Genomic DNA, 27,500 nt, shown 5'->3' with positions numbered 1-27,500 from the left:
GCGGGCGCGGCTACACGATAGATTCACCCCTCTTGACTGCTGTACACGTACGGAGTGCAATCGCCATGCTACTCGTTGTGAAGTCTGAGCGAACTATAATAAGTCGGCTACAATGCCGCCCTTACGTCGCGACCAAGCACCGCATATGAAAGCCCATGCGGTTGGCTATGCCACGGCGGAAACCTCTGGTGCCATTAGAACACCACAATCGATTGTGTGGTCATAGGCACTTAGAGACACTATGTTTCCACTGTTCACCAATGCCCAACACAGGTGATTTCGCGCCTGATAAGGAATGGAGCAATGATGGCGTCGCCAATGTTGCCTTGGGGGAACGCAGAGACGTGGACGTCTGCGTCGCCCACATACCCTAAGAGCAAACTTGGTGTTCAACCACTCCCTTGTGCGTCTGATCAATCTATCAATTGAAGACCAAACAGAAACTGAAAGATCGACTGCAATGGAGTGAGGGCCGCAGGAGTTGACAATATACGGATATAACTGTTTCTGCGCGATGGAGGATTTCGATGTCTAGGGTAGGTAGGTGGCAATACCGATAAAGTTACTCCGTTCCCAGCCACATGTTTTTATTACGCCACAAGCCCCATTGCATGACGACCGACTTCCCAACCTCCCCTACGCCAGTGCTAGGCCAAGGCCCGACGCAGCAAAAGCCTTGCTAAAAAGTCTTGATTTCCAGCGTGTTTCCTGGGCAATTCGATGTTTACCCTGGTAATGTCCACTTTGAGTTTGGCGCGCCCAGATTTTAGAGTCATGCGACACCTGCGAAGCCACGTCAATGACGAGAGAGTCGAGAAGCATCTGCATGAGGTGGCTGGGATCGTGGTTGATTGATGTACCCAACCAGCCGCTTCGAGGCCCAATCTTCCACGTTCCCCTCAAAGACACACACTTGCCACTCCTCTTCTAATCAAAAGCACCTGTACGGATAGTTTACACACACAACCTCTCTCTATTGATTCTGCCTTGCCCAAGACCCAGTGGCGATCAGACCAGCAACCCAACCCGCCAAACTCGCTGTACTATCTCCATCACATACAACAATGCGGAAGGTCTGGCGAAGCGGCTTTGGTCTACTGGGTGGCCTGTTGGCTAGCACAGCGACTGCCCAGACGTGGACAGACTGCAATCCCTTGAATAGTGAGTCATCCCACCGTCGATCGTGTACGATCACGACTGACCCACGGTAGCCGAGTGCCCAGCCAACATCGCCCTTGGCATGACCATCAACGTCGACTTCACTCAAGGCGAGGTCAACTCCTTCGCCGCATCCGGCTCACCGAAGTACGACGACCAAGACGGCGCACAATTCACAGTCGCCCGAGGAGGCGACGCACCGCAACTGGGATCGCTCTTCACCATCATGTTTGGCCGCGTCGAAATCACAATGAAGGCAGCGCCCGGCGCGGGCATCGTCTCCTCTCTGGTACTGGAATCTGACACCCTGGACGAGATTGACATCGAATGGCTGGGCGGTTCCCCAGACGAGATGCAGAGCAACTACTTTGGCAAGGGCCAGACGACAACCTACAACCGCGGGCAGTTCCACGACGTCAAGAACACGCAGTCCGACTGGATCACCTACACGATTGACTGGACAAACGAGCGCATCGTGTGGATGGTGGACGGCACCGTCGTGCGCCAGCTCGGCTACGACGACGCCGAGGACAACCAGTACCCGCAGACCCCCATGCAGGTCAAGTTCGGCGCCTGGGCCGGCGGTGACCCCAACCACAACCCCTCGGGCACCGTCAAGTGGGCGGGCGGCCCGACCGACTACAGCCAGGGCCCCTTCACCATGAGCGTCCAGAGGCTCTCCATCACCGACTACTCCACGGGCAAGAAGTACAAGTACACCGACAACTCGGGGTCCTGGCAGTCCATCGAGGCCGAGGACGGCGAGGTCAACGGCAACATTGACAACGAGGACGCCATCACCGTCACAGCCACCGCCGAGGGATCGGCCATGACTGAGGACGCCTCCGTCCCCGTCGGGGGTATCGCCGATGACGGCAGCTCGGCGACGCTCACGCAGACAGGGTGGCCCTGGGACGGCAGCTCGAGCCCTACCGATAGCGCCATCCCAGACGGTTGGGTAATGACCGACGAAGGCAAGCTGCTCCCCAGTAGCTCGCTGAGGGTACAAGCGCCCCGAATGGCGATGCTTCTCCTCGCGGGCCTGTTGGGCGCTTTTGTCTTGTAGTAAATTGATCGACAAGAAAACGTGGCGTAAGGGGGAATGGCGGCACTTCAGCTTGGCGAGCGATGGGTATACTCTGGGCCACAGCTCGGACCCAAGGCCTCTGGTTGCTCGGATTTCCTTTCACTGTGTTTGGCAACGTTGCATTGCATGGTTCTATTGGCGCATCTAGGATTCGGACTCATTGATCAGCATTTACGGATTGGCGACATGATACACACGCATATATAGAATAGAGTTGAGGTGCTGGCGCATATTGTGCAAGGTGTATATAAAGATAAGGATGGGCAGCAAGATGATCATCATCGATACTAATCAAGACAAGTCCATTGCTGGACTTTGTTGTATACTTTGCCTCGCACACATCGCTTGCGTACTGAGTGAGCCTGTGTAGCCTTTGTCATCAAAGCTAAGATTGCTGCTGTATTGTATATGCCTCTCTGGTAAGCCTTGCGGATCAAGTACTAGCTTCGTAGTGCTTTCATCTAAGACCGAATCTTGTCCGGGTCTTACCTTGCTTACCCAACTCTACGATATTCGCCGCGCTTCCCATGCTTCTGATATATGATGCATCCATCCCTGTAAACTGATACTAGGTCGGGAGATGATTGAACCTCCACCATGCTAAGCCCAATGCATACATTTCGTTTCGAAGAGATCATATGTAACTTGCCTGTCCAATGGCCAACATCTAAAATTCCCAATCTTCGTTATCCTCAACGGTTTGGATCGCCCAGTTAAACTTGTCCCGCAATGTCTTGGAAAAGATCTTCTCGATAGGGACGTCAAATTTCTTGCAGAAGACCACGGACAACCGAGGGTCGATGTAGTTCTGTGCCATATTAGCATCCATCTATGCCTGATCAGGGTTAGTTGACTCACGATTTTGGATGTTCCCAGGGCAACTTCCTTGTTGCCATCACGATCCGCAGCCTGCAACTCTATCGTCTTGATGCGTTCCTCGTTCTTCTCGATACTGGCAATGAATTTCTCGACAGTCGGGCTCCTGCCTTCAGCCTCGACTTTGTTGTCCTTGTTCTCCTTTTTGAACTTGGCCTCGAGGTCTTTCAAAGCCCGGAGACGCTCCTTTAGCTCCTTCTCGGGGTGAGCCTTCTCCTTATCTGCCTTACGCTTCTCGTTCTCCTTTTCAAATTTCTTGGTGATCTTGATGCGCTCCTGCTCTACTAGCCATTCTTGATGTTCCTTGATCCACTCGTCGGTCAGGTCTTCATCGCGCTCGAAAAACGCGGTGCCCAGTTTCTTGCGTTGGGTCTTGTCAACATCAAGAATCATCTTTTTCATGCGCCAGTTCTGGTACTTGATACCCTTGATTTTGTCACCAAGCTTGGCCATCTGCGACTCATGGGCAGCACCGACACTTCTCTTGTGGTTGCAAAGAATTGCAACCTCTCGGTTGGCATCGTTGTAGAGCTTCACCTTCTCCGCGATAGTACCCCGTGCACGGGGATCCTTGTCAAGCTTCTTAAGTTCTTGAGACATGGTGTAGGACGCATTGTAGGTACGGAAGACCTTTGCGGTCAACCCCGGCATGTAACTTGTCAAATGCTTGTTGAGTTGGGTCGTCTGCGGATTGTTCAGTAAACCATACGGGCATAAGAGAAGGACGGACTTACGCTCAACCGGTCAAAAATGTCGTCACCTTCCCCCTTTGGCGGTTTCTTGAAGATTTTCAGATTCTTGAAAATCTGCGGATCCACCTCGGAGGTCTCGTGGTAACGAATACTGTCTTTGCCCAGAAAATCAAAGGTCACCTTGTTGGGTGGTGTCAAGGTGATGTGCTCAAACTTCAGGGAGCAGCAACCGACAGTCTCCGCCTCATTTTCAGCGTCCTTCTCGTTACCTGCTCTGAGAGCAAGCTTATCGATAAAGTACATGGCAGTCGCCCGTTGGCGATCAGCGCTGAGCTCCGACTTGAGGTCCTTGGTATAATCCTTCCGAATTTTGTCAATGTGCTTCTTGAGCTCACGCGCCTTCTCGAACTTCTTCATGTCGCTCATGCCTTTGATGGCGCTGTTGGCAGCAAGCATCACATACTTGTGAGCACCGTTGATGTTTTCTTTCCACATAGCGACCCACGTAGCTCCTTGTTCGTGAACGACCTTGCCCCATTTGTGGCCAGCCGGTGGAGTGGGAACTTTTGCGTCCTTGCCGATGTTGATCGTGACCTGCTCGGGAGAGACTCGAGTCTTGACCTTGCCGGTCTTGGGGTGCTCGCCACGGCCTCGAAACAAGCCGGGAGGTTCGACACGAGGGTTGCCGAGCAATTCTTTCCGACCGTCCCAAATGCAGTAAAGGTAGGGCGCCTCGGCCTCATCCTTTGCCTTCTTGATGGCAGCCTTCTCTTCTTTCGACTTGTTCTTCCGGGCCTCGTGCAGAGGGCCCAGGTAGTCGACCATGGGCTGGAAGTCACACTTTTCGAGGCTGGTAAAGGCAACCTTCTTCCCATCTTTATTTGTAGCACCATATTTCTTGACGTATTCTTTGAAGTCGTTGAAGAAGTTCTCCCGGAACTGCGGCTTGTTCAAGTTGTCCACAGAGTTGGTGATGATCAAATGAACCCAAAAGCTAGCGACTTCTTCCGCTTCGATGCTGAGATCAATGGGCTCTCCGTCGTAGCGCATCTTGACGTGCTTTGGCATCGGCTCGTACTCGGGAGGGAAAATGACACCGTTGTGTTCAAGCGTATGCCACTTGATAGAGCCATCGCCCATGCTCTCGGCATTCCACCAAGCAAACTTCTCTTCATCCTCGACGTCTGGTGTTTCGGTCTTGGCCTTGACCTTCTTGTTGGGCGCGGTGGTTGCCTTGGCTTTCTTGGGCGCAGCCTTGGTCTTCTTTATCGGTGCATCCGAATCGGACTCTTCCTTCTTCACGCCGTTGGGTTTGCGTTTTGCCTGGGATGCGGCGCCATTGGACGGTCGGCTCTTGGCAATCGGCCTGTCGTCGTCATCCGACTCATCCTTGACAACCTTCTTGGCTTTGGTCTTCGAGTCCTTCGCTCGGATTTGCTGGGCTTCCTTCGCAGCAGCCTTCTCGATGGCACTCTTCTTCTTCGACAGCTTGACATTGAGGGGAGTGTCGTCGTCAGACGAGGTATCGGGTAGAGCCGTCTCCTTGTACGACGGTGGCATCTTCTTGCTTTTCAAAGGCGCATCGTCGGAGTCCGATGCGGCGTTGTTGTTGCCATTGGTCTTGGTCCGCTTCGCCTAACGCTGGTCTGAGTACATAATTGCGACGACGATCTTGTTGCATCTTCAAAACGTACCAGAGGCTGATCATCTTCGCTTCCTGATTCATCCTTGTACAGGGGCTTGGAAATCGAGGACCGCGACTTGCGCTTGTGGCCATTCGTCATCGGCTCGTCGACGTCCATCGCATCCTCCACTGGCCCATTGCGTATGGAGATACCAGGCGCCATAGGCTTGTCGTTAGGCAAAGACTTGTCAAGGCGTGCGTCCTCGGCGGGAGAAATTTTCTCATTGGACACTAGATTGAGAGAGCGAATTAGTTGACATTCAAATCTCATGCACGACACGCCTGAGAATTTTGAGAGAGCAAGGAATGATGAACACTTCGGAGTGTGGCATGAGCTAGTAAGGGGGAAAAGAGATGCGGGTTGAGACTCGGGTGGGCCAAGGTTTTTGGGAGGGACCGTCTGGAGTCTATCCTAACGCGTTCCTCACATTCGCAGACAGGAGGAGCGCGCAAGACATGCGGACTGACGAGTTGTCGATAAGAGGCGCAATGCATGACTTACAATGCCCATTGCTCTTCGCCAGAGGCTGGTCATCATCTGAATAGGCAGACGACATCTTTGCTACTCGTGGTGACTGTAGCGCCGCGAAAGAAGAGATCGCAGCGAAAGGTGGTTGAAATGACGTGTGAACGGCAGCGAATGGAGTTGGTAGTTGGATGCGCACTCGTAGCGGCGAGTTGGAGATACTCAGAGATCTGCAAATGGTCAAGAGGTGGATAGACCACCTCGTTGTGGCCAGCGTTGAAATCTCGTGTGAGTTGCTTGCCTAGGTCGCAAAAGAATAATAATGAGGGAGAATCTGACCTGGGCCGGAGAATTAAGGCACAGCGAGTGAGGCAGAGGTTCTAACAATCTGGAATCTTGGGTGAGGCTACCCTTTTAGACGGCGCGTGCTTCCGAGGGAAGGGGCCACTCAGCACGAATCTGCTTACGCTGCAGGATTGGCTGCGATCTCCAAGCTGTGGGCCCGTGTCCGATTCAATTCCATCATGGCAGGACAAAGGAAGAGTTGCAGCCATGATGGGTGCTTCGATGGCGGCTCTCAGAATCTTAGAGTGATATTCATTTAGAAACATATAGGCAGACTCATCTGGTAGCAAAACTCTGTGATCATGCCCCAAAATGGATTGTGCTGTCCGCAGCACGCGCGAGTAAGATCCTCCTGCCCCAACTCATGCGCGGCCCGGATCGGAGCCGCCTTGGAAGCGCCTCGCAAAGAGACGCCTCACGTGATCCAAAGCAACCCGGGAATTTCCCGGGAAAATGGCACCTCAGGAAAACCACCTCTAGCGACTGGGGACAGCAGCACCATCCTCACCTTAGGAAACGTCACTCCCATCAATTGATCTTGCGTATCAATTGAGCCACCGCTGGCAGAGGCTCGATCTTCCCCGTCATCTCTACAATCACCACTATGCTGTCCCGCACGGCTCGTTCAGCTCTCCGCGCTGCGGCTGCGGTGCCCACTCGGTAAGTCGGACGGACAAGAATTTGCTTGCCGAGCCAGATGCGACCGACCAACAGAAGGAACTGCGACCGCGCATTGAGGATCAGGGCAAATTCGGAAACGGTTGAGTAGGAACAATGCTGATGGACGTGTTTCCAGGGCCGCTGCTGCTCCCGCCGGTGTCGCGGGCTACGCGACTCTCCGCGAGATTAACGACCGCCTCAAGTCAATGAACAACATGAAGAAGATCACCAACACCATGAAGGTCGTCGCCTCCACCAAGCTCACCCGCGCTAGCCGTGCCATGGAGGAGTCGCGCAAGTACGGCGAGACCTCGCAGGAGGTCTTCGAGGCCGCCGAGACCAAGGTCCCCGAGGTTGAAGAGAAGAAGTCCCTCATCATCGTCTGCTCGTCTGACCGTGGTCTCTGCGGTGGTATTCACTCTGGTCTGTCTCGTCGCATCCGCAAGCTCTTTGCCGAGGAGGGCTCTTCTGACCTCGTCGTCATTGGCGAGAAGTGTCGTGCTCAGCTGTCGAGGTCCAACCCTCAGTCTCTCCAGCTCACCTTTGCTGGTGTCGGCCGCAACGTCCCCACCTTTGCCGATGCCCAGGCCATCGCCGACCAGGTCTCTCTGCTCCCTACCGAGTACACCGACGTCAAGATCCTGTACAACAAGTTCATCAACGCCACCAGCTACGAGCCTACCTTCATTGAGGCATTTTCCGAGGAGGCCATCACCCAGTCCCGTAAGTGAATCGAGGATCAAAAGGCATAAGGTTGTCTTGGTAGCAGTCATATCTAACAGCTCTGCGCAGCCAACTTCTCCGCCTTCGAGGTCGAGGAGGAGTCCCTCTCCAACCTCCGCGAGTACTCTCTCGCCAACTCCCTGTACTGGGCTCTTGCAGAGGGCCACGCTTGCGAGATGTCTTCCCGTCGAAACGCCATGGACGTGAGTGAAATTGTGCCTCCAATTACGTGGGACACGACTGACAATAACCCAGAACGCCACCAAGAACGCGGGTGAGATGATCAACAAGCTCCAGATCCAGTACAACCGCTCCCGACAGGCCGTCATTACCAACGAGCTGGTCGAGATTATTACTGGTGCCACCGCGTCGGCGGACATGTAAAGCTCGAGCGATGTGCGAATTGAGCGGTCAGCTGCAGGAATAGAAGCTCTTTTCCTTTGTACAAATCTACTTTACCCCCGGCGTCCTACCGTGTTCGCCACAATGTAACAGAGACATCGTCAAATTCCCTAGTACGGCATGTATCGTGCAATTCAGATTTTTGGACATGAAGAATTTCGTAATGTCATTCCATTACGATCTAGTGATCTGCAAGCCTCAACCCAATTGTGCACTTGGGCCTTGGATCAAACCACCTTTCCCAAACACCAAGCACCCACATAATCAAATCGCTAAGCGGCTATATATACGGAGGAATCGTACAGTACCTCAGCTCTCGGCATAGCTCACGGGCTTTGCACGTCGGAACTTGTTGGGAGTCGAGCTCTCGCTGTCCAGCTCCTCTGGTCCGGGCACACTGGGATTCTCTTTCTCATATGCGCTCCGCAGCTCTGAAGCCTCTTGGTCCCATTTCTCGCAGAGCTGGTTATGCCTCTGCATGGCCTCGGCATGGAGACGTTTGCTCTCGGCGATCTGCTCTTCAAATGGCTCGCGCTCATCTGGCGATGTCGCCTTCCACATCTTGGCTAACTTCATCCGGACCTCGTTGCCAATGGAACGATTCTTGCCTGGCTTGCGATTCGTCTTGCACTTTGCCTTCACCTCATCGTAGTGCTGCCTGCTGTACAAGCTGAAGGCAGTCACGGCGCCCCTGGGAGGAGGCACAGGTCGCTCTCCAATCTTGGAGCGGACATGAGCCCAAACATCCAGCTCGTAAGATTCCAAACGAGCCCGGCGTGGATCAAGAGCCGATTGATTCCGCTTATGAAGGAGTAGTGAGTCTTTGGGGAGGACCAGTGGCGTCGGCACCTCAATCGGACCAAGCATTTCCTCCAGGACCTCAGAAGCAGCTCGCAGGCCCGACAGGTATGCTCCGTGCACCGTAGCAGGATGTGTGCCGATAGTATGCTCGCCAGCAAAGAACAGATTGCCAATGGGCCGGGCCATGGCGTCGTAATCGCCTGGTTTCATACCAGGTGCAGCTGATGAGTAGCTGCCCCTGGCAAAGCGATCAGAGCCCCATCTGGTGACCACAGCTTCAACAGGATATGGTACATCCTTGCCGAAGATACCGCGTAGGACACTGGTAGCTTCAGAGACCAGAGCGTAATTGTCCGTACACTCAGTGTTGAAACCAGCGTCGCCTGCCATCAGCGCAACGAGACACGGCAAACCCGTAGTATGCGTGACATTGAACCATTGGAAAAAGCGGCCGCGGTTGTAGCCGTAGTCTTGCTGGGAAGTGCTGCGACGGGCAGGGGCATCTCGAAGAACGCCAAAAATGTCTCGATCAGCCCCCCAAAAGATCTTGTTATACACCAGCACAACCTTGTTCAAGATTCCGAACCCAAGCCTATCGATGACGCCCTGCTTCCACGAGGGCAACGGAGGTTCAAATTTGATAGTGTTTCGCTTGAGAACACCGAGTGGTATTGTGCACACAACACTGTCAGCCTCCACAACGGTCCCATTTTCGCACACGATTGTGGCGTAACCTTCCTGAGGATCAGCACTGTTGTAGTTGATTGATTCAACAGGGTGCTGCATCCTGATGTCGAGTGGAGCTGGGCATTGCAGTAATCCACGGGCGACACTCTGATATCCACCGACGACCATTGTGTGTGCTCCTTCCCATTCATTGCCAGCGTCAATGTCCCAAAGAGGGAGGCTGAGCATATGAAGGTTGGTTGCGTTGCTGTACTCAAGATTGGCGATATGCCAGTTGAGAAGTCTCAGATCCAGAGGACTGAGGTCCACAAAGTTCTGGTATTGCGTTATTGTGTGGTCGAGAACGGAGCCAAGTGTGGCATCATGCTTTTGAGCAGCGTCTGTCAAGTCAATACTGTCGTTCTCGAGAGAACCAGCCTTGACTTTCCACCCCATCATCTTTACTTTCTCTGAAGCTTTGAGTGTTGCGGCAACACCAGGCTGCATATGGACGCGGCCAGTCACCCTGTCAGAAGAGACGGGTACCATGTTCACCTTATCCGGCACACTCTGCTTTGAGACGGGTAATGCATGGGGTAACGCGGCAGCTGCTTTCTCAGCCTGCATGATCGTCCTGCTACCGTCGCCAGGACTGTCACGTCCCTCCTCGATGAGGTCACTGTTGCCCTCAATGAGTTTGGAGGGCTGTGAAAGGTGCTTGAACTCGCTCACCCTGTCCAAACAGTCGTTGTAGAGCTGTTCGGCCTGTTGATCCCGATCTATGTCGACCGCCTCCCCATTACTGTCGTAAATTGTCGTATCAGGCGTGAGCGCACGATACGACAGGCCAAGCTGAGCTCTGACCAAGACATTCACCGGGTTGCCTCTGTCGAATCCGGTAATGATCATGCCACCCATCTCAGCTGTATGCCGCCTGTTCGCAAAGGCCGGATTGTTTTGCTTTGGACGTGTTTTGAATTCTCTAGAATATACTCGACCGCCGACCCGGCTTCGGCCTTCAAGCACAACCACACGAGGTGGCTCCTCCCCGCGGTCATGGAAGCGATCAGCATATTGTTTGAAGAGACACTCCAACTGCCGGGCACAACTAAGGCCTGAGAAGCCAGCCCCGATCACAGCGACAGTCTTGGCCTTCTTGGCCGGGGGTTCCCCGGAGAAGGAACGGCCTGAACTGGGGACGTTCACACAACCAAAGTTGATGTGACCCCTCCGAAGAAGCCAGTCATAGCATACACTTGCAGCGTCAAACCAACGAGCATTGGCGCATCCTATGGCAGCCTTGCGCGTGACGCCTGTGGAAGGGTTTTTTAACCATAGACGCAAAATGCCGTTGCGGATATTGAGGTACGTCGTTACTTGAGCGTGTGAAATGTGATGCCGAAACAGGAGATACTCCTCCGGATGCAGAGCATATGGATTGAGTCTCGACGTCTCGGCGGCCCAGATACATTCGGAGGCATACTGCTGTGAGGGAATATCGGTAGGGATCGATGATTTCGCACGGACATTGAAGGCGAGGCGGTCGATATCGTGGTGGTAAGACGGGCGGTACGTGGTGGTAGGGGTTTGAGCAGTGTCCTCGCGGCTCTCTGCGTCGTCGTCGCCGTCCTCCTCCTCGTCCTCCCGATGATCCTCAGCGCCCTCTGCATCTACAGGGGTTGTAGCCTTGCTGGAGATGTCTGACGGCACCGAAGATATATCTGAAATGTCCGAATAAGACGACCCGAATGAGTCTATGACACCGTCGACCGAGTTCTGGGGTGCGAGATTGCTGGTGTGCGAATTGTCACCTTCCTCGTTCTCGTTGCTATAACTGGTCAGACTCAGAAGCTCACCTTCCGCGAGCGGGACCAGCGTGTAATGAACAGGAGTATTCTGGGGGCAAACTCACCCGCTGATGTCCATGGCTGATGAGTCCATTCCCAGAGCCTCATTGCCATCTCCGCCGTCTACATCATCGTATCCCACGTCATCCATGTCCTCGTCACTGTCGATATTCACGGATCGGATGTCGGACAATGCATCGACGTCGATCTCCGATAGTAAAGACGACGTCGAGCTGTGAGGTGATGATGCCCGGATATGGCGCGCATGGCTGTCTGAGGATGGCATCGAACTCGCAGGATAAGCCGCGAGATGATGGTTCGAATTTGCGGTGGAGTAATTTGCCTTCCAGACAAAAGCGTTCCCATCGGTCGAACTAAGAACCTCATATGTATGATCTGGCGCTGTTGCCGCCATCGTAAGAAACGTAGGTCGCAACGGACGACGCCTTTGTCTAGCGTGGCGCGATATAAGACGTGCGATGATATCGTGAAACTCAATCAGAGCGCGCCACGCCGGGATATTATGGGTACAAGCGCAAACGATCTATCGTCAACGATCGATGCATTGTTCGACAGAGAATAGACCTTATTTAATGCCTCTAAAATAAGTCAGTGAAGTGCATTGATTGTATGATGCCTCATCGAATACGGCAGATGGTTTCGTTGGCTGCTGCCGTCACTGACCCTTTGCACAAAGTAAGTTAATTCCACGGCGATGCAGGAGCACAGACTCTTTGTTGACAAGTGGGTGTCCTTTTTTCTTTGGAAAGGCGATAAGAAATATCTGGATGTTTTATTTGAATTATACAAGGTATGGAAGGAGATGGTATAGACCGACACTGGGAGCTTCTATTGGCCACCCCTCAAAGCTGGCGATGCTGAAGGTGTCGTCGAGTCGCTAGTCACGTGCAAAACTAAGTCCTGGCTGAGCCACTTCGAGAATTCCGACTCTGTCGATTCCCATGCTGTGGATACATTATTACATCCCAACAGCATCGTGATCTTTCTTAAACTCAGATCAGCCTTGGATATTGGGTATAACACGACCGGTTCTTGTCGCTGCATGCGATTCATCGACAGAGAACATGTCGCCTTGGAGCTTACGCCGAAGCGTCGACCGGCTGCTCTTTCGCGAAGGAGCCTGTCTCGAGGGCCGCATCCATCATTCGGTTTCCGCTAATGATCGAGGTCGTACATATGACGATGTTGCGCCGGCCTGACACTGCGTTAAAATTGTGCATGGAATAATGCATGGCTTTCGGCTTACCCTCTTCTTGCTTTGCGATGAAGCGCAGGGCAGCAATCTCAGTGAACGTGATACCACCCACGAAAACCACGAACACCGTCTGCCGGCTCCCGTTTCCAGACAACAAAGCCCGCGCTTTGACGGCCTTGTCCTCGCCTTTCTGGTGCTCGTAGAAAGTCGCTCCGCGAACATGCTTCACTGCATCGTCGAACCCATGCCAGCCCTGCGAACCTACGCCCGAGGCCACACCGCCAGACCCGCCGCCAGTGCCACCCTTTGTCGCGTTCAATAAGTACTGCTTCTGAAGGACACACTGCACGAGTCGTATAGACAGCGGAGCGTAGCCGCTATAAACGTAGGCCACGTCGTTCGGGTCGTCTTCCTGTACCTCGTCCACGATGAGCCGCAGCTGTTTACGTAGATACGAGTAGTTGGTCTTGGTTCCATCGCCATTGCCAGCATTGCCTGTGACGGGTATCATGTTGGCCAGTGAAGAGGATCGCGACAAGAAGAGCTGCAGCTTCTCCAGGTTGTTCAGCGTCAGCAGATGCTGATGCCCATATCCTTGCAGGATCAATCTTCGGAAGTGATCAAAATCTCGAGGCTTGATACCCCCCGATATGCACGAGTAGATGCAGAGTAATCTCAGGGTTTCGCGGAGAGGTGCATTCCGCGCCACTAGTTCCTCGATACGCTCCAACTGCGTAGAGGGGTCTGCACCAGCTGCGAGATTCTGCTGTACCTCGAGCAAACCTCTGAATTGGTCGCTGCGAGTATGCTTGATGATCTCTTCTACTAGGCCTGCATGAATGCGTGCGCTTCGGTGTTCTTGTTGATAAGCCGGAAGCTGTCCGACAAATTCCTTAAGCTCCGCGATACTCTTTTGTTTATGCTTTCCCTCGTAGTCTGACTGCATCTCAGCTAGCCGGCGAGCGACTTTGTTCAGCAATGAACCGACAATGGCGAAATTAGCATCACGCAATTGGTCGTATAGGTTATCGCTCGAATCGAGTTGAACGGTTTGCTGGCGGGCTTGTGACGTTGTTGCAGAGGACTGGGCCTGCGCTCCCACAATTGTCGTGTCTACCTTGGTCTGGTTGTTCTGGATCTTAAAAACTTCGTCGATCAGACCTTCGTATGTAAGTTGCGTGAGCAATGGCGTCACGAAATCGACCTCGCGATCAATGATAATGACACCTTCGTTCGTTGTACTCGGTGTCAGTCCCGCTCGACTGGCCTCGGTTGAGTCTTCGCCAGCGAGAGCCTCCTGTCGCATGCGCACAAGCAGATCAGCAACTCGCTTGGCGTTGTCTCCTTTGCCTGTTATCCGCGGGAACAGCCCGTGGCTGGTCTGTATGTCCATGAGGGCCCTTGCCACGAGGAAGTTTGGTGTAATATCTTTCGAGAGATATAGATCTTGGAATGCATCGTCCAATTCGAGTGACAAGACATCCTTCTCAAGAGGGAAGAACGAAAGCGGCAGCTCCGACACGTTAACATCACCTAGGACACCAGCCTCCTCGAGCAACTGATCAGATACTAGCGTTCGCCGTGGAACCCAGAAGATGTGGAACTCGTGGCCAATCTGGCTTTCGCGTCGCACCCGCTTTATTTGAGCTATACTGAGCGTCAGTAACACAGCTCGATACTCAAGATCGCATGCCGCGGTGGATTCGCGAAGCCAGCGGTGGTTGAGTGTCGATGGTGGGCGACTGACCTGCTATCGTCTCTGCATGACGCCCGCATTCTCCTCGCGCGATGAACACCACGTTGCTCTGCGTCGAGTCGACATTGTCGTTCTCGAGGACGAAAAACTTATCGACGCCGTACTCCTGGAGTGTCGAGACTTTGACGATGGTCCCAACCGGACCGACGAGGCTGCGATCAAGAACCACATTCTTCTTACCCCGAACCTGGACAAGCGAGCGTGAGATTAGCTGAGACGTACACAGAAGCGCGAACGGGGGCGAGAGAGCCTTACGTACACCCTCGAGCAAGTAAAGCAGGTCCTTGCGAGCCTTGTTGCGCAATTGATCGATGCTGAACTCTGTGCGTGGAGCCATGACGGCTCACCGCAGGCAGAGGTTGAGTAAGGAGACGGCCAGCGGGCTAAGAGATTCGTTGTGAGCGTTGAGCGGTGAAGATGCTGGAGGTAGGCATTCGAGCTGCTCCAGTCGTTGGAGCTCAGGTAGGTAAGGTACGTCGAACGGATTGCGGGGCGTGATGAACCCGCCTGGGCGCCGACCGATCACTCTCCCCCACCCCTGCCTGCACAATGCTCGAATTGGCGACGTCATTCGCTGTGGATGGTGGAGGTGATCGCCATTCTTTACAAGTTCCCTTGGGTTAAACATGTGTTCGTTAATCCTAATGTACATGCAAGAGAGTTGAATACTTTGCACTTGCTCGGACGGTGCTAGATCCGTTTAGAGGTTTAGCAAGCAGAAACGTGCTCTTGGAAATGGCATCGCTTAGTTCCCCTCTTTGCCTTGACATGGCTCGTGGTCCACATATGTGTCCATGATCAGGGCGTAGGATGCCGCGTCGTATTATATAGAAAGCAATACCAAGACGCCATTCTTCTAACTAGAGCCATGATTCTGCACGAGGCTGGTCGACAAATCGCGAAATCAGATTTCTCCAGGTTCGACCTAATATTCCACTATCGCCGCAATCGCCATAGCAAACGCAATTTGATGTTACCCTCCGCTCAAACAGTATTATCGTCATACAAGAATTGGATATCCCTCGGCCTCGATTTGTTCATCTTGACGAACTGCTCATCGCCTTCGGGCCGCTCGTTCTTGTTGTTGCTGGTCAACATACTCTGGATGCTCATGCAAACACTTTGCGCACTTTGCACGGGGCTCCAGCCTTGGCTGCCAAGGAGATCGAGGCAGATGATGCCATTTGAGTAGACGTGAGGGTGCATGGGGATCGGTCGGTCGGGGCGGTTTTCGAACGTCACTTCGGGTGGTTCTTGACAAGACATCAGTTGCTCAGCCTCGAAATTGCGGAGAACAGGCGGTGCAGATCGTACCTATAGGATATGCTTTCGGGAATCTGAATCGTAGCCGGTAGACTTGGTTTTTGTATAGGGGATTGTCGTCCAGGACGCGGATGTCGAGTAGCCAATCGCTGTTGTCGGCATCACTCTCCCCAGACGAGACCAGCTCAATCCCAGGAGGAAGCCCATCGTTCTGAATCTAACATGCGATGTGTGAGCAGTCGTTTGGTACGCGGATCAAAAGCGCCGAGGGCCGTTTGCGCACTTTACTCAGCTCCTTCATCAAACGCCGACCACTCATGCCGGCCGACATGATGCCGTGATATCCCGATGGTGATGGTGATGTTGCCGTCTTATACGTAGGTCAGAGCAGGGGATGGTCGAATGCACTGGTGGCGCGCTAGACTGCGAGCGACGTCGTCCCAAATAAAACTAGCAAATTGGTAGCCGAATGATAGCCGACTCTTTGGTAATGATCAGTGGTGTGTTTGGGTGAAGGGAAGGCTAAGATATGTGAGCATGAATGGGAACGGGCCGGTGCCTCATGAAGAGCTGCATTCAGGTCTAATATTGGGAATCATTGCGACGCATGGACGGAGGTAATTGCCCCGCAAACACGGACCCCACCAAAGTCACTGCCTGCCTGTCGCCGTAACAATAAGGGGACTGGACCTATGAATCAGGTTCATGACTTGGGCACTAAATGAACCCACTGACTCATTGCACCGTAGGCCTGCCTCACCAGGTAGGCTGAGGCCACTAAGTTACCTCAGGTATCAACCCTGCACGGGGCTCGGCACTACATAAAAGCAAGTGTTTTGAGAAGCAAGCCCGCCCGCCCGATTGATCGACTCATGCTTGCGGACCTTGCCTCGAAGTTGAAATCATCTAAAGTACCTACTCACCTACCTCTCTGTATTATGAGACCAAGTACGACGCACGCACAGTCGCTTGTGGTGACTCTATCACTGCAGTGCGAGGATGAGCCACATGGCCAACCAAGGGGGTGCTCACAGCAGAGGCCTTGTGTCACCCGAGACTCGATAAGTAGCGTGACGATGTGCGTACTATCTGCCCTGATATTGGAACGTTGAACACCTCGCCTCTTCTGGAAAGCTTCCGTAGTCTTCGTGTGCTAGCTTGGGTAACACCACAATCAAGCTTCAGGGGTTCAGCAACGTTGTCATTGTGCATTGCACAGCACGGTTGCTGTACCTGGCTTGGCCCAAGTACCGCTCGCTCACATCACGACACCGACATCAGGACCAGAGGCCGTCACGAAAATTTAAATTTATTTCCCGAGTATGATCGAGCTACTATCTCGACAACCAGTGCTCCCCGAACTCCTGGGCATATACTCCACATAGTATTCCTAAAACAAGCCATATCTTCATGTCGAACCGCCCTCACAAACTCCACCAATGCGATGGAGATGAAACGTAAGAAAAACGGTATCATGAAGCAAGAAGTGGTATCATGATGTTATAATATTGCAAGAACCAGAACAAATAGAAATGTGCCGAGCAGAAAAATGGGTGTTCATGTAAGTGAGGCCGCCCAGCAGCGACCCTCACTGTCGCTGTGTCTCGCGGGGGTAACCTCTGGAGCTTTGGTTTTGGAGACCCATGTACATGGCACTCTCGCGTCGGCCGCGGTTACCAGCACCGTGTGTCTGATCTTGCACGGCCAACTTTGAACTGCTCTCTGGGTACGGTTGCTGATGATATTGCACACGGTCGTAAGCCGCAGACTGGTTCCGGGGCGGAAAGCCACCGTGCGTAGCTGACTTGGGAGGCGCGCCGTACATTGCGTCGTATGCGCCACGAGGAGCATGTGCCCCAGGATCTTGCCGCTGGGAGTGGTACCTCTGGTCATGGCCGTGACCTTGGCTGAGAGGAGGTGTCGGCGACTCGCGGGCTGGGTTCAGATTCGACAGTGGCGGCGTCGGCGTCGACCTCTGATAGTCGCGCGTTGAATCAATGCGTGTCTGGCGATGGGGCGAAGGCGTACCAGATGACGTTGATGGCCTTGCAGGAGCTGGTGGCTCGAAACGTGACGAAATATCCTGGCTACTCTGCTCTGATCCTGAGAATGGCAGCTCGTACTGCTCAGGCGGAATACCAAAAACAGCGTCGTAGTACTGCATCATGGTCGCAAAAACAGGCGCCGGTACATTCAAGGTGGGCGAAAACACAATGCCCACATTACGCGCCGTCATCTTGTTGACGTCGGAATTGTTGATGATTTTGATGAGGAAAGCCAAAAGGTACTTGAGTAGAGTCGCGTTGGGAAGGGGAAGCATCTGCGCCAACTCCCGCAGGGCCCCCAGCTTCTGTGCACGATCAGGGATGGCATTTGTTTGCTCGAATTGAGGCGCAAGCTTGCTTGTCAAGATCGACGTTGGGAGTTCTCGCAGGTATAGCTTTAGCAACGATGCTATGGCGTGGATATCGTAGAACTGCTCGTCCGTGATCAAGTTGATGTCGCCTTCCACGTTGAAGCGCTCGTGAAGCTGACGTATCACCAAATTGGATCCGCTCAGTCGGAAGATACCCTCTTCCAGCACAGCGTCCTTGGCATCGAGGTACTGGATACAACGGTAAACGACCGATGGCAGTGGTACATTCACGTCGGACGGCGGGCAGAACCGAACCGCTTCAGCCAACTGCGCGCCAAAGACGGGGCGGACTGGCGTCTGGGCATGATAATGCCCTGATGGCGGTGTCGAGCTGTGAAGGTCGCCCACGCCTGGGATCGAATCCTGCCCGTCCGAATTAGAGCGCATCTTGGGCCCAAAGCCAAAGAAACTACGTTTTCGAGCCTTCTTCTCTTCGTATGTAGGGGCAGTCAGGCCTGACTTGTTGCCCCATGCAGCTGTGTCTGATATTGGCTGTGGGTCTTTGGGTCCAGAGATGACCTTGACCTGGGAACTCATCGTGTCGCCTGCCAACTGCGAACTTTCACCAGGACCGGCAGACGGTTTGTGGCGGCCTGCCAAACTATTCGAGGGTGCATCTCCAGGCTGAACTGCGTCATATCGCACCCCCACGAGGGCATCTGAGTCAGCCGCATGGTGGTTCGATTTGGCCTGGCTACCGCTCCCCTTCTTGCTCTTGTTTCCTTGCCGTCCCGAAGAAGATTTCGAGGTCCCGTTCGATTTCTGATTATGACCGTCATTGTCGTCGCGGCCAAAGTCGATCCATTGTAGCAACGCATCAACCCATAGGTCGCGCTCGCGGTCGTTTTCTGCGCACAACACGTGCTTGACGTGCGTGCTCGAATCTTTCTTCTTAGGCTCCAGGATGAGGAAGGCATGCCGATATTGACTCTCCGAATCCTCAGGGTTCCCGCTCTGACTTGGCGACTGGCTTTCGCTACCTTGATTTTGCTGCTTGCCAATCTGCGCGCCCTGAAGCTTGATTGTGCCAAGGTGAGCACCGCCGGGCGTTTCGTAGTACTTGAGGAGAGGCCCGTCAAGTAGAAAGAACCTCGACTTCCAGCCGCCAAAGTTCTTCCCGCGCTTGGTCAAGTACCCGCTGCGAATTGGTCGCCCATCGGGCCCAATCATATGAGAACTTCCTTCGACACTGCCGCTAACAGAACCGCCCATCTCATCGGTGTTGGGTGGTAGCGTGTTTGTCGATAGGTATTTGCACAGGTCCAGTGCTGTGGCAAGGTCAAAGGGTGTGTTGAGTACTTCATCCAGGTAGTGGTCCAGCGCGGCCCGGCGCGCGTCCACCTTTGCTGGCGCATGGCCGACAAAGAGTGACCGATCAGGGGTGGTGGCAGTAAACGCAGCACATTGCTTGAGTCTGCTGTCGAGCTTGAGTAGCGAAGCCGAGTCTTTCTCGGCGCGCCACAATTCGCCGCCATCCGATCTCGAGATGATGGCCAAAGTAAAGACAGGATCCTCTTCTAGCTGGGTCAAGGACATGAGACTTGCGCGCGATGGTTTCATCCGCGACGACGCCACTTGCATAGTGATAGAGGGAAGAGCATTGGGCGGCAGCAGAAGATCGGGATATTCTTCAGTTGTCAATCCTTTATATATTTGTGTTCTTTCGACTGGACTGTCGCGACTCCTGGTCGAGTTCGTTGAGGGCCCTGGCTCTCTTGAATGAGCCGCGACGTGCGTTGGTTCCTTGGTCACGGTGTCCCCATGGCCGGCCGCAGGTGTCGCAAGCGGCGTGTTCGGTGGAAGCGGTATCGGTGCCCGCGGTGGCCGTGGCGACAGCGGCGCTGCTGGGTAATTACCCATAGTCCGTGGCGAAAGAGGAGGTGACTGAAGATTAGTCCCCTTGGTCGTTGCACCAGGTCTCGGGCTCGCGGGAAGACCTGGACTCATGATGGGCGGCATCATGAGTTCCCTGCTACGCTCGCCCCCTGATAAGACAGCAGCAAGTGAAGCGGTGCCAACTTCTTGTGTGATTATGTGAGGCGCTCCGGAAACAATAGGGGGTGATGGCTCAACGGGCGACGTGGGCTTGCTTGTGCTGCTCTTCTTTGATGCGCTTCTTGCCTCGGCCTCTTTCCAGGCACGTATCTCGCGGTCCCTGTCATCTTCCGCGCGTGTTCGCCTGCGGCCTCGTTTCTGGCCTAGTTCGCCCACTTCGAGAATGTCGTCGAGATCCGAGTCCGTGTCATCGTCGATTGCGTTCTCGTGTGCAGTATGCTGTTGTAACTGTAAGGGTGCAGGCGGCGCTTTTCTAGGTGGGGTTGGAAAACTCGAGATACCCTCGTCCACTTGTGGTGTTGCTCCCACTACAGACATATTGGGAGCTGATCGGTTGGGCGGATTCGGTGGCGGGCCCCTAGGTGGATCTGGCGGCAGTCCACGAGATGGTGGTAGAGCGCTCGTGTAGTGCAGCCCATGGGGCTGTTGCTGTTCGGCCTTTTGCTTACGGTTTTGATCAGCCGCTCTCTCATCAGCGTCGTGATCATACTGGCCGTAAGCGTGCTCTTGAGGGATTGGCATTGCCTCGGCTGGCTCCGCCGTGATCATATCCGTCGTGAATCCGCCCAGTGGAGGTGATGTTGGGTACGGCGCAAGGACAGTGTTGATAGGAGAAATGGTCTGAATTGGCGAATCTGACATTGGGGATTCCGTTTGGTTATTGAACACCTCCGTGGCCCCTTTGACATCGAGTTGTGGTAAGCTGGGACCAGAGAGAATCTGCGAATCTTGTCGTCCCATGTCAGCTCCTGCTGGCTTTGGGCCCGACAGGGCTTCCTTCAATTTAGCCCTGTATCTTTCCTTTTCCTTGAGAGCACGTTCGAGGTCCTTGTTCAGGCCAAGGATCATGGCTCTTTGCTTATCCACAAGTCGCCAGAGCTGGCTGTTCTGCTGAGCCTGCGAGTGCTTGTCCTTCAAGAGACTTTGTATGACCGCCTCGGCGCTCCCAGCCTTGGTCACAAGAGCAGCCACGTCCGAGGACGCATACGACGCATCCTGCCCTCCATTCTGCGTTGACGGAGCTTGCGATGATATTGCCGAAATAGCAGAGTCGATCGAGTTCTTCCGGGTCAATTCCGCGTCCAGTGTGCTCTTCGTTGCGGCGACTGGGCCAGCCATTGCCGGCTTAACAGGTCTAGCCTGTGTTTTGGAATTCGAACTCAAGTGGCTGGTCGACGCCGGGGAATCATTGGGATTGGTGGATGGCGGTAGTCTGCGTGAACTCGGTCAGACACAATATGCCAAAGTCAAATCTAATGTAGCGACTGACCTAGGACTTGACTCAGGGCTGGGCGCGGCGGAAGAGTCGCTATAGAATGTGGTCTGCCTGGCAGTTGGTGATTGTGGTTCTCTCTTCATGGGCGAGCTCACGGCTCGTACGTAAGGAGCGCGAGGTGAGTTGTTGTCGTGTACGGGGCTCAGGCTGGTCGGCGACGTGACGCTTCGGGGGCTGCCTGTTGCCAAAGGGCTCGGTGTCGACCCTTGTGGATATCTCCTGCAATGACGGGTAGGTGAGTAAGATGCCACTACAATAGGAGGGTACGAATGTCACACGACAGGAGCGCCTGCACAGCGGGATCGTGCGGCACGAATGTGAGCAACGATCCGGAAGACCAGCGCAGCTCGCATATAGCAACTGGATACGGGGTATGAAGGGGAGTACGTAGTAAAGCAGAAAAGACGGGGTATGTCAAGCGCGAACCCATGTGAAACGCATCCGGCGCAGGGTCTCGGAGACACACGCGCCTTGTGGCAGGACAAGAAAATGTGCAATGCTTACTGTTGTGCTGGAAAGCCCAAGGAGGGAAGTTCTGCCTTCGAAGTCAAGGCTGCAGTGTTCACCGAGCGGACGATGGTAGGGCTGTCGTTGAAAAAGCTGGGTTGGCTACTGCTATTCGGATACGGATTCGACGACGCATTGCGAGGCGAAGTTGAAGTTGGAAGATGCGATGGCATTTTCAATCAGCCTCTCCAGAGATCACTGGAGGCTGTGGTGAGTGGCTTGCCGGTCCCTGCACTCCGGTTCGTTGACGGCATCGAATAGGAGAGAACGAAATAATATGGATATCTCAGGTGGTGCTGCCCCTGGTTGGGGACCGTCAGTGACCCCTTGTCAGTGGGGTCGAGCCGGCAAAGACCCAAACAGCGAGCAGGTCCGGATACAGCAGACAATAGGAAGGAAAGCTTTTGAAGTCGTGAGCGAGGTCCCAAGTCGACGAGGAAAGACGTCGCGCTGGCTAGTCGTCGAGATGTGTCGACCTAAGTAATTAATTCCCGCGTGTGATTGTGGATGGTTGTGCGCAGCACCAGAGTCAGTCTTAGCCAGAGTCCGACGACCAACAGATCAGGTAGATAAGATGGTGCCTGGACCAAACTGGGATTCGCAGTGCTTCGGGCTTGGATCAGGGGAAAGAGTGATATCCTGGATTGTAGGAGTCAGTAATTAATTAGGATGAGCCAGCCGCATCATCTGAGCCATCTGCCGGGGCGCTGGTGCTCCATACAAATTTCCAGCGCGCGAATCAGCGAGTCAAAAGCCTGAACTTTGCAGTCCTCGGGTCCGTCCAGTCGTTGGTCGGAAAGCAGGTTAACTTACTTCAAGACACGCCAGTACTCATACGTAGTGAGGTAGGTAATATCAAGTTTTGTGATAGAAGCCTTAGAGGGACACTTGCTGACATTCTAGACCACCTCATGTACATTCCTCGGCTTCCGAGGCCGTCAACAGCACGAGCGCAGTCGATCACATAGCGCGCTTGAAGCATCCTGACTGAGCTAACTTGGAAGGGGATATTAGGGTCGCCCAAAAGTTAACAGTGATGGGCGGTTCAGTTCTTAACATTCTTGGATTCCTCCTAACCGCCGATATGAATGGAACTCGCGTTTCCAACCGGCACACCAGCTCTTTCTCCAAGCGTCCTTATTTTATAATTCGACACTATTCCTCGGGTGTAGTCAATGTAAATCAGCCCGTGCTAGCCGTTGTGCTGAGATAGACTTGCTTTCAACCAACCTCTTGACAGTAGGTAGGGATCCCCTGGAAGTCTATGTATGGACAAGCGGTGTGGAATGCTCCCCACAGTCATCACTCACATACAAACGCTATCTCACGAGGCATGGGGCCGTGGTACGTAGAGTTTCGTGGGTAATATTTATTTGGCGCGTACTCCTTACGATCTACCCCAGCTGAAACTGGAGATCAACCCCGTGTCAGCGCCATCTGTGCTGCAGCTGTGTGCGTGTACCTAGATTTGCTGCAATGCTGAAACTTGACATGCAATCTGCCCACAGACAGGAACAGCGATCGCAAGGGAGGCTGCATCTGCACCCCACCAGATTTATCGAGGCCCCTGCTGCCGCTAGCATTAATATATGCCCCTTGGATTAGCCGCCGAAAGATAAGATTCATGAACCCGAGCCTTGAGTACGTAACCAGGTGCTCTGGATGTGGTGGAGTCGTACATCCGAGACTGCTATAACACAGGCAAAATAATGATTAGAGACTGACGAAATTCGGCCACTGAACGGCGCACGGATTCATGTCTACTAAAGCTTCAGGCCGTGTGCCAAAAGTAATATAAAACGCTTAGGAAGCATCATTGTTCTACGTACTCCCTAGCTTAGTACATTGGTCACTTCTGTCTAATTGTGGACAGAAACCCAACCTGCAGGGCATTTCCCTGCTTGCACGAGGCTGTGAAATACTGCACTAGCAGGAAAACGCCAAACCCGCTAACTAAAGTGATAGCTTCTCATCACCAGCATCTGCGATGCAAATCTTGGAAATCATGCATGTGCCCAACGTCAAGAACAACGTCATACCACCCCCGCCTTGGGGTCGTCGTGACCATGCCATAATATCAAGCAGTCTCTCCGGTCCACTTCTTCATTCTCGAAGTTCTGGCGCGTGGTTCCTGTAAACACTCGAATCTGATTTCATCACCTTGTCTGCTCCAATTGTTGGAAACGACTGAGCCACGCCCGAGGTCAAAGCCGCCATCACCAACAGTGTCCCAACCTGCGAAAGGTCGCTGAGCATCTCATCATGGGTTCGTACATGCTTGAGCACTCATCGCCAGCTGCGCTCCAAAGACTAACCATCTCCAGCCCTTCGCGAGCGCCACGGCACGAAGAAGCGACTCTACTTGGGTCACCCAGAACCCGACGTCGCCGTTGTGCGCAAGTCGGTCACTCGCTTCGTCCCACCACCTCCTCCACCTCCGGTCTACTGCGAGCCTCTGCCACTACCACCGCCTCGCGAGCCGACACCTCCTCCCCCACCACCTCCTCCTGCTCTCCCAGTCCTAGAGCCAGAGCCATGCATTCCAGAGCCACCACCACCCCCCCCTCCGCCCCCGAGGGAGCCTACGCCGGACCCCATAGATGTCATTTCTGTCGACATAGACCCGACACCGGTGCGCAAGCCAAAGAAGAAGAAGTCGCGCTCCAAATCCAGATCGCGCGACAGGAGGGAATCCTTTGAGCGAGAAGTGTACATTGAGCGCGATCGCTTCGTTCCAGTTCCATACCCCGTCCGCGAGGAACCGCATTACGAGACCTTCCGCTACGTGGATGCGCCTAGACGCCATGCGCCACAAAGAATCGAGTACTGCGAGGAACCTCCACGGCGGATGATCGAAGACGAGACCCGAATTCATATTACGGATAGAGAGAAGGAGAGGGAAAGGGAGAGGTGCCACGATCATTATTATGATTCATACGATGACCGATACAGGAGATGTTGATTTCGAGGTGCACTACTACGAATAATGAAAGCAATGCAGTTTTTTGTTCGATCTAAGTTGGAATAGCTGGGGCTTGTTAAACACTAATTACGGCATATCCACTTTGTTCACGTTTCTAGTTGTACGCCGCACAAGCAGCTGGGCCTCGCTCGAGACTCAATCACAGAACATCTTTCAGAGTGGTTTTCGCTGACTGCTGCTTTGATATCTCTAATAATCCAAACCTTGGAACTAAAACGCTCTAGACAAATGCCGCTTGTCTCCGCAAAGAGAGACCCATCGATTTCCTTCCATCCACGCTCGCTCGCTCGGGGCTCCGCTGTATATTCGCGAGGCCCTTGTGCTTTGCGAGCTAGTGACTATCTCGGGTGAAAGCGAGAGCGACTACAGTGTTCTCTACGAGACGATCTCTGACAATGAGACAGTCTGCCTGCTGGAAACCCGCACGAAAACGCCACCCTAGCTCATGGAGTGGCGTCCAAGGTCGAAAGTAACCCGTCGGCTGTCACGTCGTCCACTTCCTACTGCCTGGGAGCTCGGGCGGCGCAAGTTTTGGACAGTAGTCGAATATGACTCCGGAGAGCCTGGGTAAGATCGAGCAAGGTGCCAATCTGTCGGTGCCCTCGGGAATTGCTAAATCTCGATGCTTGCGGTGTGCTTCAGGTCCAGATGAGAAAGCATCGTGTCCAATGCCTCGCCACTGGGGATAATGGAGCTCTGACGGCTGAACCCAATCTGACGACGGAATTCAGCATAGTCTTCTTGCATGTTTGGAATCCAGGGATATGCTCTCAGCTTCTCCATGAAGTAATCCCGGTGAATCTGGAAGAATAGCGTCGCATCCAGTACCGTCACCATGGCAATCCGCATGGGTTCCATGATGGCTTGGTTCTCCTGACTGTATATCAGGTCAAGCGCATCGAGAAGATGATTCTCGTTTAAAGTTACCGCCCTCGTTGATACTCCATTGTTTCTCTGGTGCAGTCCGCTCAAGTCTTCACATAGGTCTTTCGCAGTAAGCTCCACAATACGCAATATTGGAGGTATCATGCCCTTGGTTCGAAAGTAGACGGCGGCGCAATAGCACAAGACACATCGCGGCAGATGGCTCATGTCGCAGGGCTTCGCTTCCAGTAGCTCCTCTATTCCTGCAGTGTTGAGTCAACATGGCTTTTCCGAGGCCACAAGCTTTGCAGTACTAACTTTGCATGTACATGAATCTGATGCAGTACCCAAGTGTCTCCGATGCACAGTCAAACGTAATTTTGATGAGATCCTCGTCCTGAAGTGGTCAGGTCAGTTGTTCCTGGATTTACTGCATTGAACTAGCTACCTTTTCAAGTTCCGGTAGGTTGTCTTTGAACCAGTCAGACTCTCTGACCAAGATGTTGCGATGAACTCTCCAGGACCAGTTGCCGGCGCACACGAGTACGTCAGAACCTATCGGATTCGCGAAAAGACTTCTCTATTGTCAATGCCATGGCCAAATTCAAGCACGCGCCAAAACTCACTTTGACTCGGCGCGCGACGCTGCTGCTATCAAAGCTGAGCGCGAAACCACCGAGCTCGTAGACGGGGATTGTGTCGATTTGCTGGTTCCCCCCAATGACACAGGCTCTGATGTTGTAGTTTGCGACAATGTCGGACTGCTTGATTGATGTCGCAGATCGCCGGTCGGAGACTTCGACTTGGACCTTGGAGCGTCTGGACACTCTGGGACGTTGATAGTACTTTCTGGACTGTCACTAGCACCGCCTTTCTCTGACTTTTTGGAGGTTGCCAGTCGACTTCTCTTCCGGGATGCGGACGGCAATGGTGGCCCCTCTTCCAGATGAGCTGGGATTGGCTGTGACGGTTCAACTTTCGCGCTCATCTTTAGACCTTGCAACCACGGATTAATAGGTGGTATTGGGGCGGGCTGTAGTCTAGACATCCGCGGTGATTCAAAGGTGGACAATGGTTCAGATCTTGCCACGTTCCGTGACCTGGAAGGCTCACGTTTCTGAGGCGCTTTGGGGTCTCCATTGTGTGATGAGCTTGCCCTGGATGCCCCGCGCCGTCCAGGAGTCATCATTCTTTGGCTACGGGTTTTCGTGGTAGTTGCGCCTGAAAACTAACCCAGTAACGATGCTCGGAACTACAGGCCCACTCAAGCACCACGCACAGAATGAAGAGATGAGCCAGAAAGATGGAGTGTTGATCAGGAGCCCGGTGAGACCTTCAGAATGTTGGTTTGCTTTCTCTCACAACAACCTCAGGTTGGCGTGCACTGGCACCTGAAGCCGTCGGGTCGTGTAACGTGAACGGACTCAACTAAAATAGTCGATAATACAGGATAGGACGCTGTTCATAAAAACTGACAAGGTCGGATATCAGATGTGATGTTCCCTTGGTATGAGATTATGGGTAGTGGAATGATTGATGGTGGAAATTCCGAGGTGAAGCCTTCACTTCGTACAGTTGGCTGATGCGGCAGCTCAGCAGGGGGCATTGACGGAGATGTTATTCAACCGTCACCTTCTATCAGTTCCAAAGAGGGCATGCAAGGTGCCTACCTTACGTACCTTGCCAGTACCATGCCAAACATGTGAATGCTGTAATGGTAATCGACGCTAGCCACTTAGCCTGGTCAGATACCTTAC

At 53.5% G+C, this 27,500-nt stretch overlaps 7 protein-coding genes across 7 annotated transcripts; 3 read left to right on the top strand and 4 right to left on the bottom strand.

Annotated features, from left to right (window-relative positions):
• Positions 1–1,064: 1,064 nt before the first annotated feature.
• Positions 1,065–2,224, top strand: J7T54_008201 (Extracellular glycosidase-like protein; the record flags this gene model as incomplete). Its single annotated transcript, XM_051508422.1, has 2 exons — positions 1,065–1,161; positions 1,212–2,224. The coding sequence occupies 2 exons, from the start codon at positions 1,065–1,067 to the stop codon at positions 2,222–2,224; spliced, it is 1,110 nt and encodes a 369-aa protein (XP_051360439.1).
• A 688-nt stretch (positions 2,225–2,912) lies between these two features.
• J7T54_008200 (dna topoisomerase i) lies at positions 2,913–6,054 on the bottom strand (the record flags this gene model as incomplete). Its single annotated transcript, XM_051508421.1, has 5 exons — positions 2,913–3,053; positions 3,104–3,805; positions 3,856–5,448; positions 5,508–5,728; positions 6,000–6,054. 5 exons carry the CDS (start codon positions 6,052–6,054, stop codon positions 2,913–2,915), a joined length of 2,712 nt encoding a protein of 903 aa, XP_051360438.1.
• Positions 6,055–6,912: 858 nt separating this feature from the next.
• J7T54_008199 (ATP synthase subunit gamma-like protein) lies at positions 6,913–8,075 on the top strand (the record flags this gene model as incomplete). Its single annotated transcript, XM_051508419.1, has 4 exons — positions 6,913–6,968; positions 7,105–7,691; positions 7,761–7,894; positions 7,947–8,075. 4 exons carry the CDS (start codon positions 6,913–6,915, stop codon positions 8,073–8,075), a joined length of 906 nt encoding a protein of 301 aa, XP_051360437.1.
• Positions 8,076–8,402: 327 nt separating this feature from the next.
• J7T54_008198 (uncharacterized protein) lies at positions 8,403–14,716 on the bottom strand (the record flags this gene model as incomplete). Its single annotated transcript, XM_051508418.1, has 6 exons — positions 8,403–11,388; positions 11,473–11,640; positions 12,512–12,623; positions 12,675–14,270; positions 14,371–14,566; positions 14,639–14,716. 6 exons carry the CDS (start codon positions 14,714–14,716, stop codon positions 8,403–8,405), a joined length of 5,136 nt encoding a protein of 1,711 aa, XP_051360436.1.
• A 647-nt stretch (positions 14,717–15,363) lies between these two features.
• Positions 15,364–15,973, bottom strand: J7T54_008197 (ubiquitin-conjugating enzyme E2 W-A-like protein; the record flags this gene model as incomplete). Its single annotated transcript, XM_051508417.1, has 3 exons — positions 15,364–15,632; positions 15,694–15,859; positions 15,926–15,973. The coding sequence occupies 3 exons, from the start codon at positions 15,971–15,973 to the stop codon at positions 15,364–15,366; spliced, it is 483 nt and encodes a 160-aa protein (XP_051360435.1).
• A 1,257-nt stretch (positions 15,974–17,230) lies between these two features.
• Positions 17,231–21,232, bottom strand: J7T54_008196 (GTPase-activating protein BEM3; the record flags this gene model as incomplete). Its single annotated transcript, XM_051508416.1, has 1 exon — positions 17,231–21,232. The coding sequence occupies one exon, from the start codon at positions 21,230–21,232 to the stop codon at positions 17,231–17,233; it is 4,002 nt and encodes a 1,333-aa protein (XP_051360434.1).
• A 2,926-nt stretch (positions 21,233–24,158) lies between these two features.
• On the top strand, positions 24,159–24,858 carry J7T54_008195 (uncharacterized protein; the record flags this gene model as incomplete). Its single annotated transcript, XM_051508415.1, has 2 exons — positions 24,159–24,162; positions 24,221–24,858. 2 exons carry the CDS (start codon positions 24,159–24,161, stop codon positions 24,856–24,858), a joined length of 642 nt encoding a protein of 213 aa, XP_051360433.1.
• Between the last annotated feature and the right edge of the window lie 2,642 nt (positions 24,859–27,500).

The sequence above is a fragment of the Emericellopsis cladophorae genome (genome assembly GCF_022114955.1).
Source record: "Emericellopsis cladophorae strain MUM 19.33 chromosome Unknown NODE_44_length_188334_cov_123_963608, whole genome shotgun sequence".
Taxonomy (NCBI): Eukaryota; Fungi; Ascomycota; class Sordariomycetes; order Hypocreales; family Bionectriaceae; genus Emericellopsis; species Emericellopsis cladophorae.
This window is presented reverse-complemented; position numbering and strand designations above follow the sequence as displayed.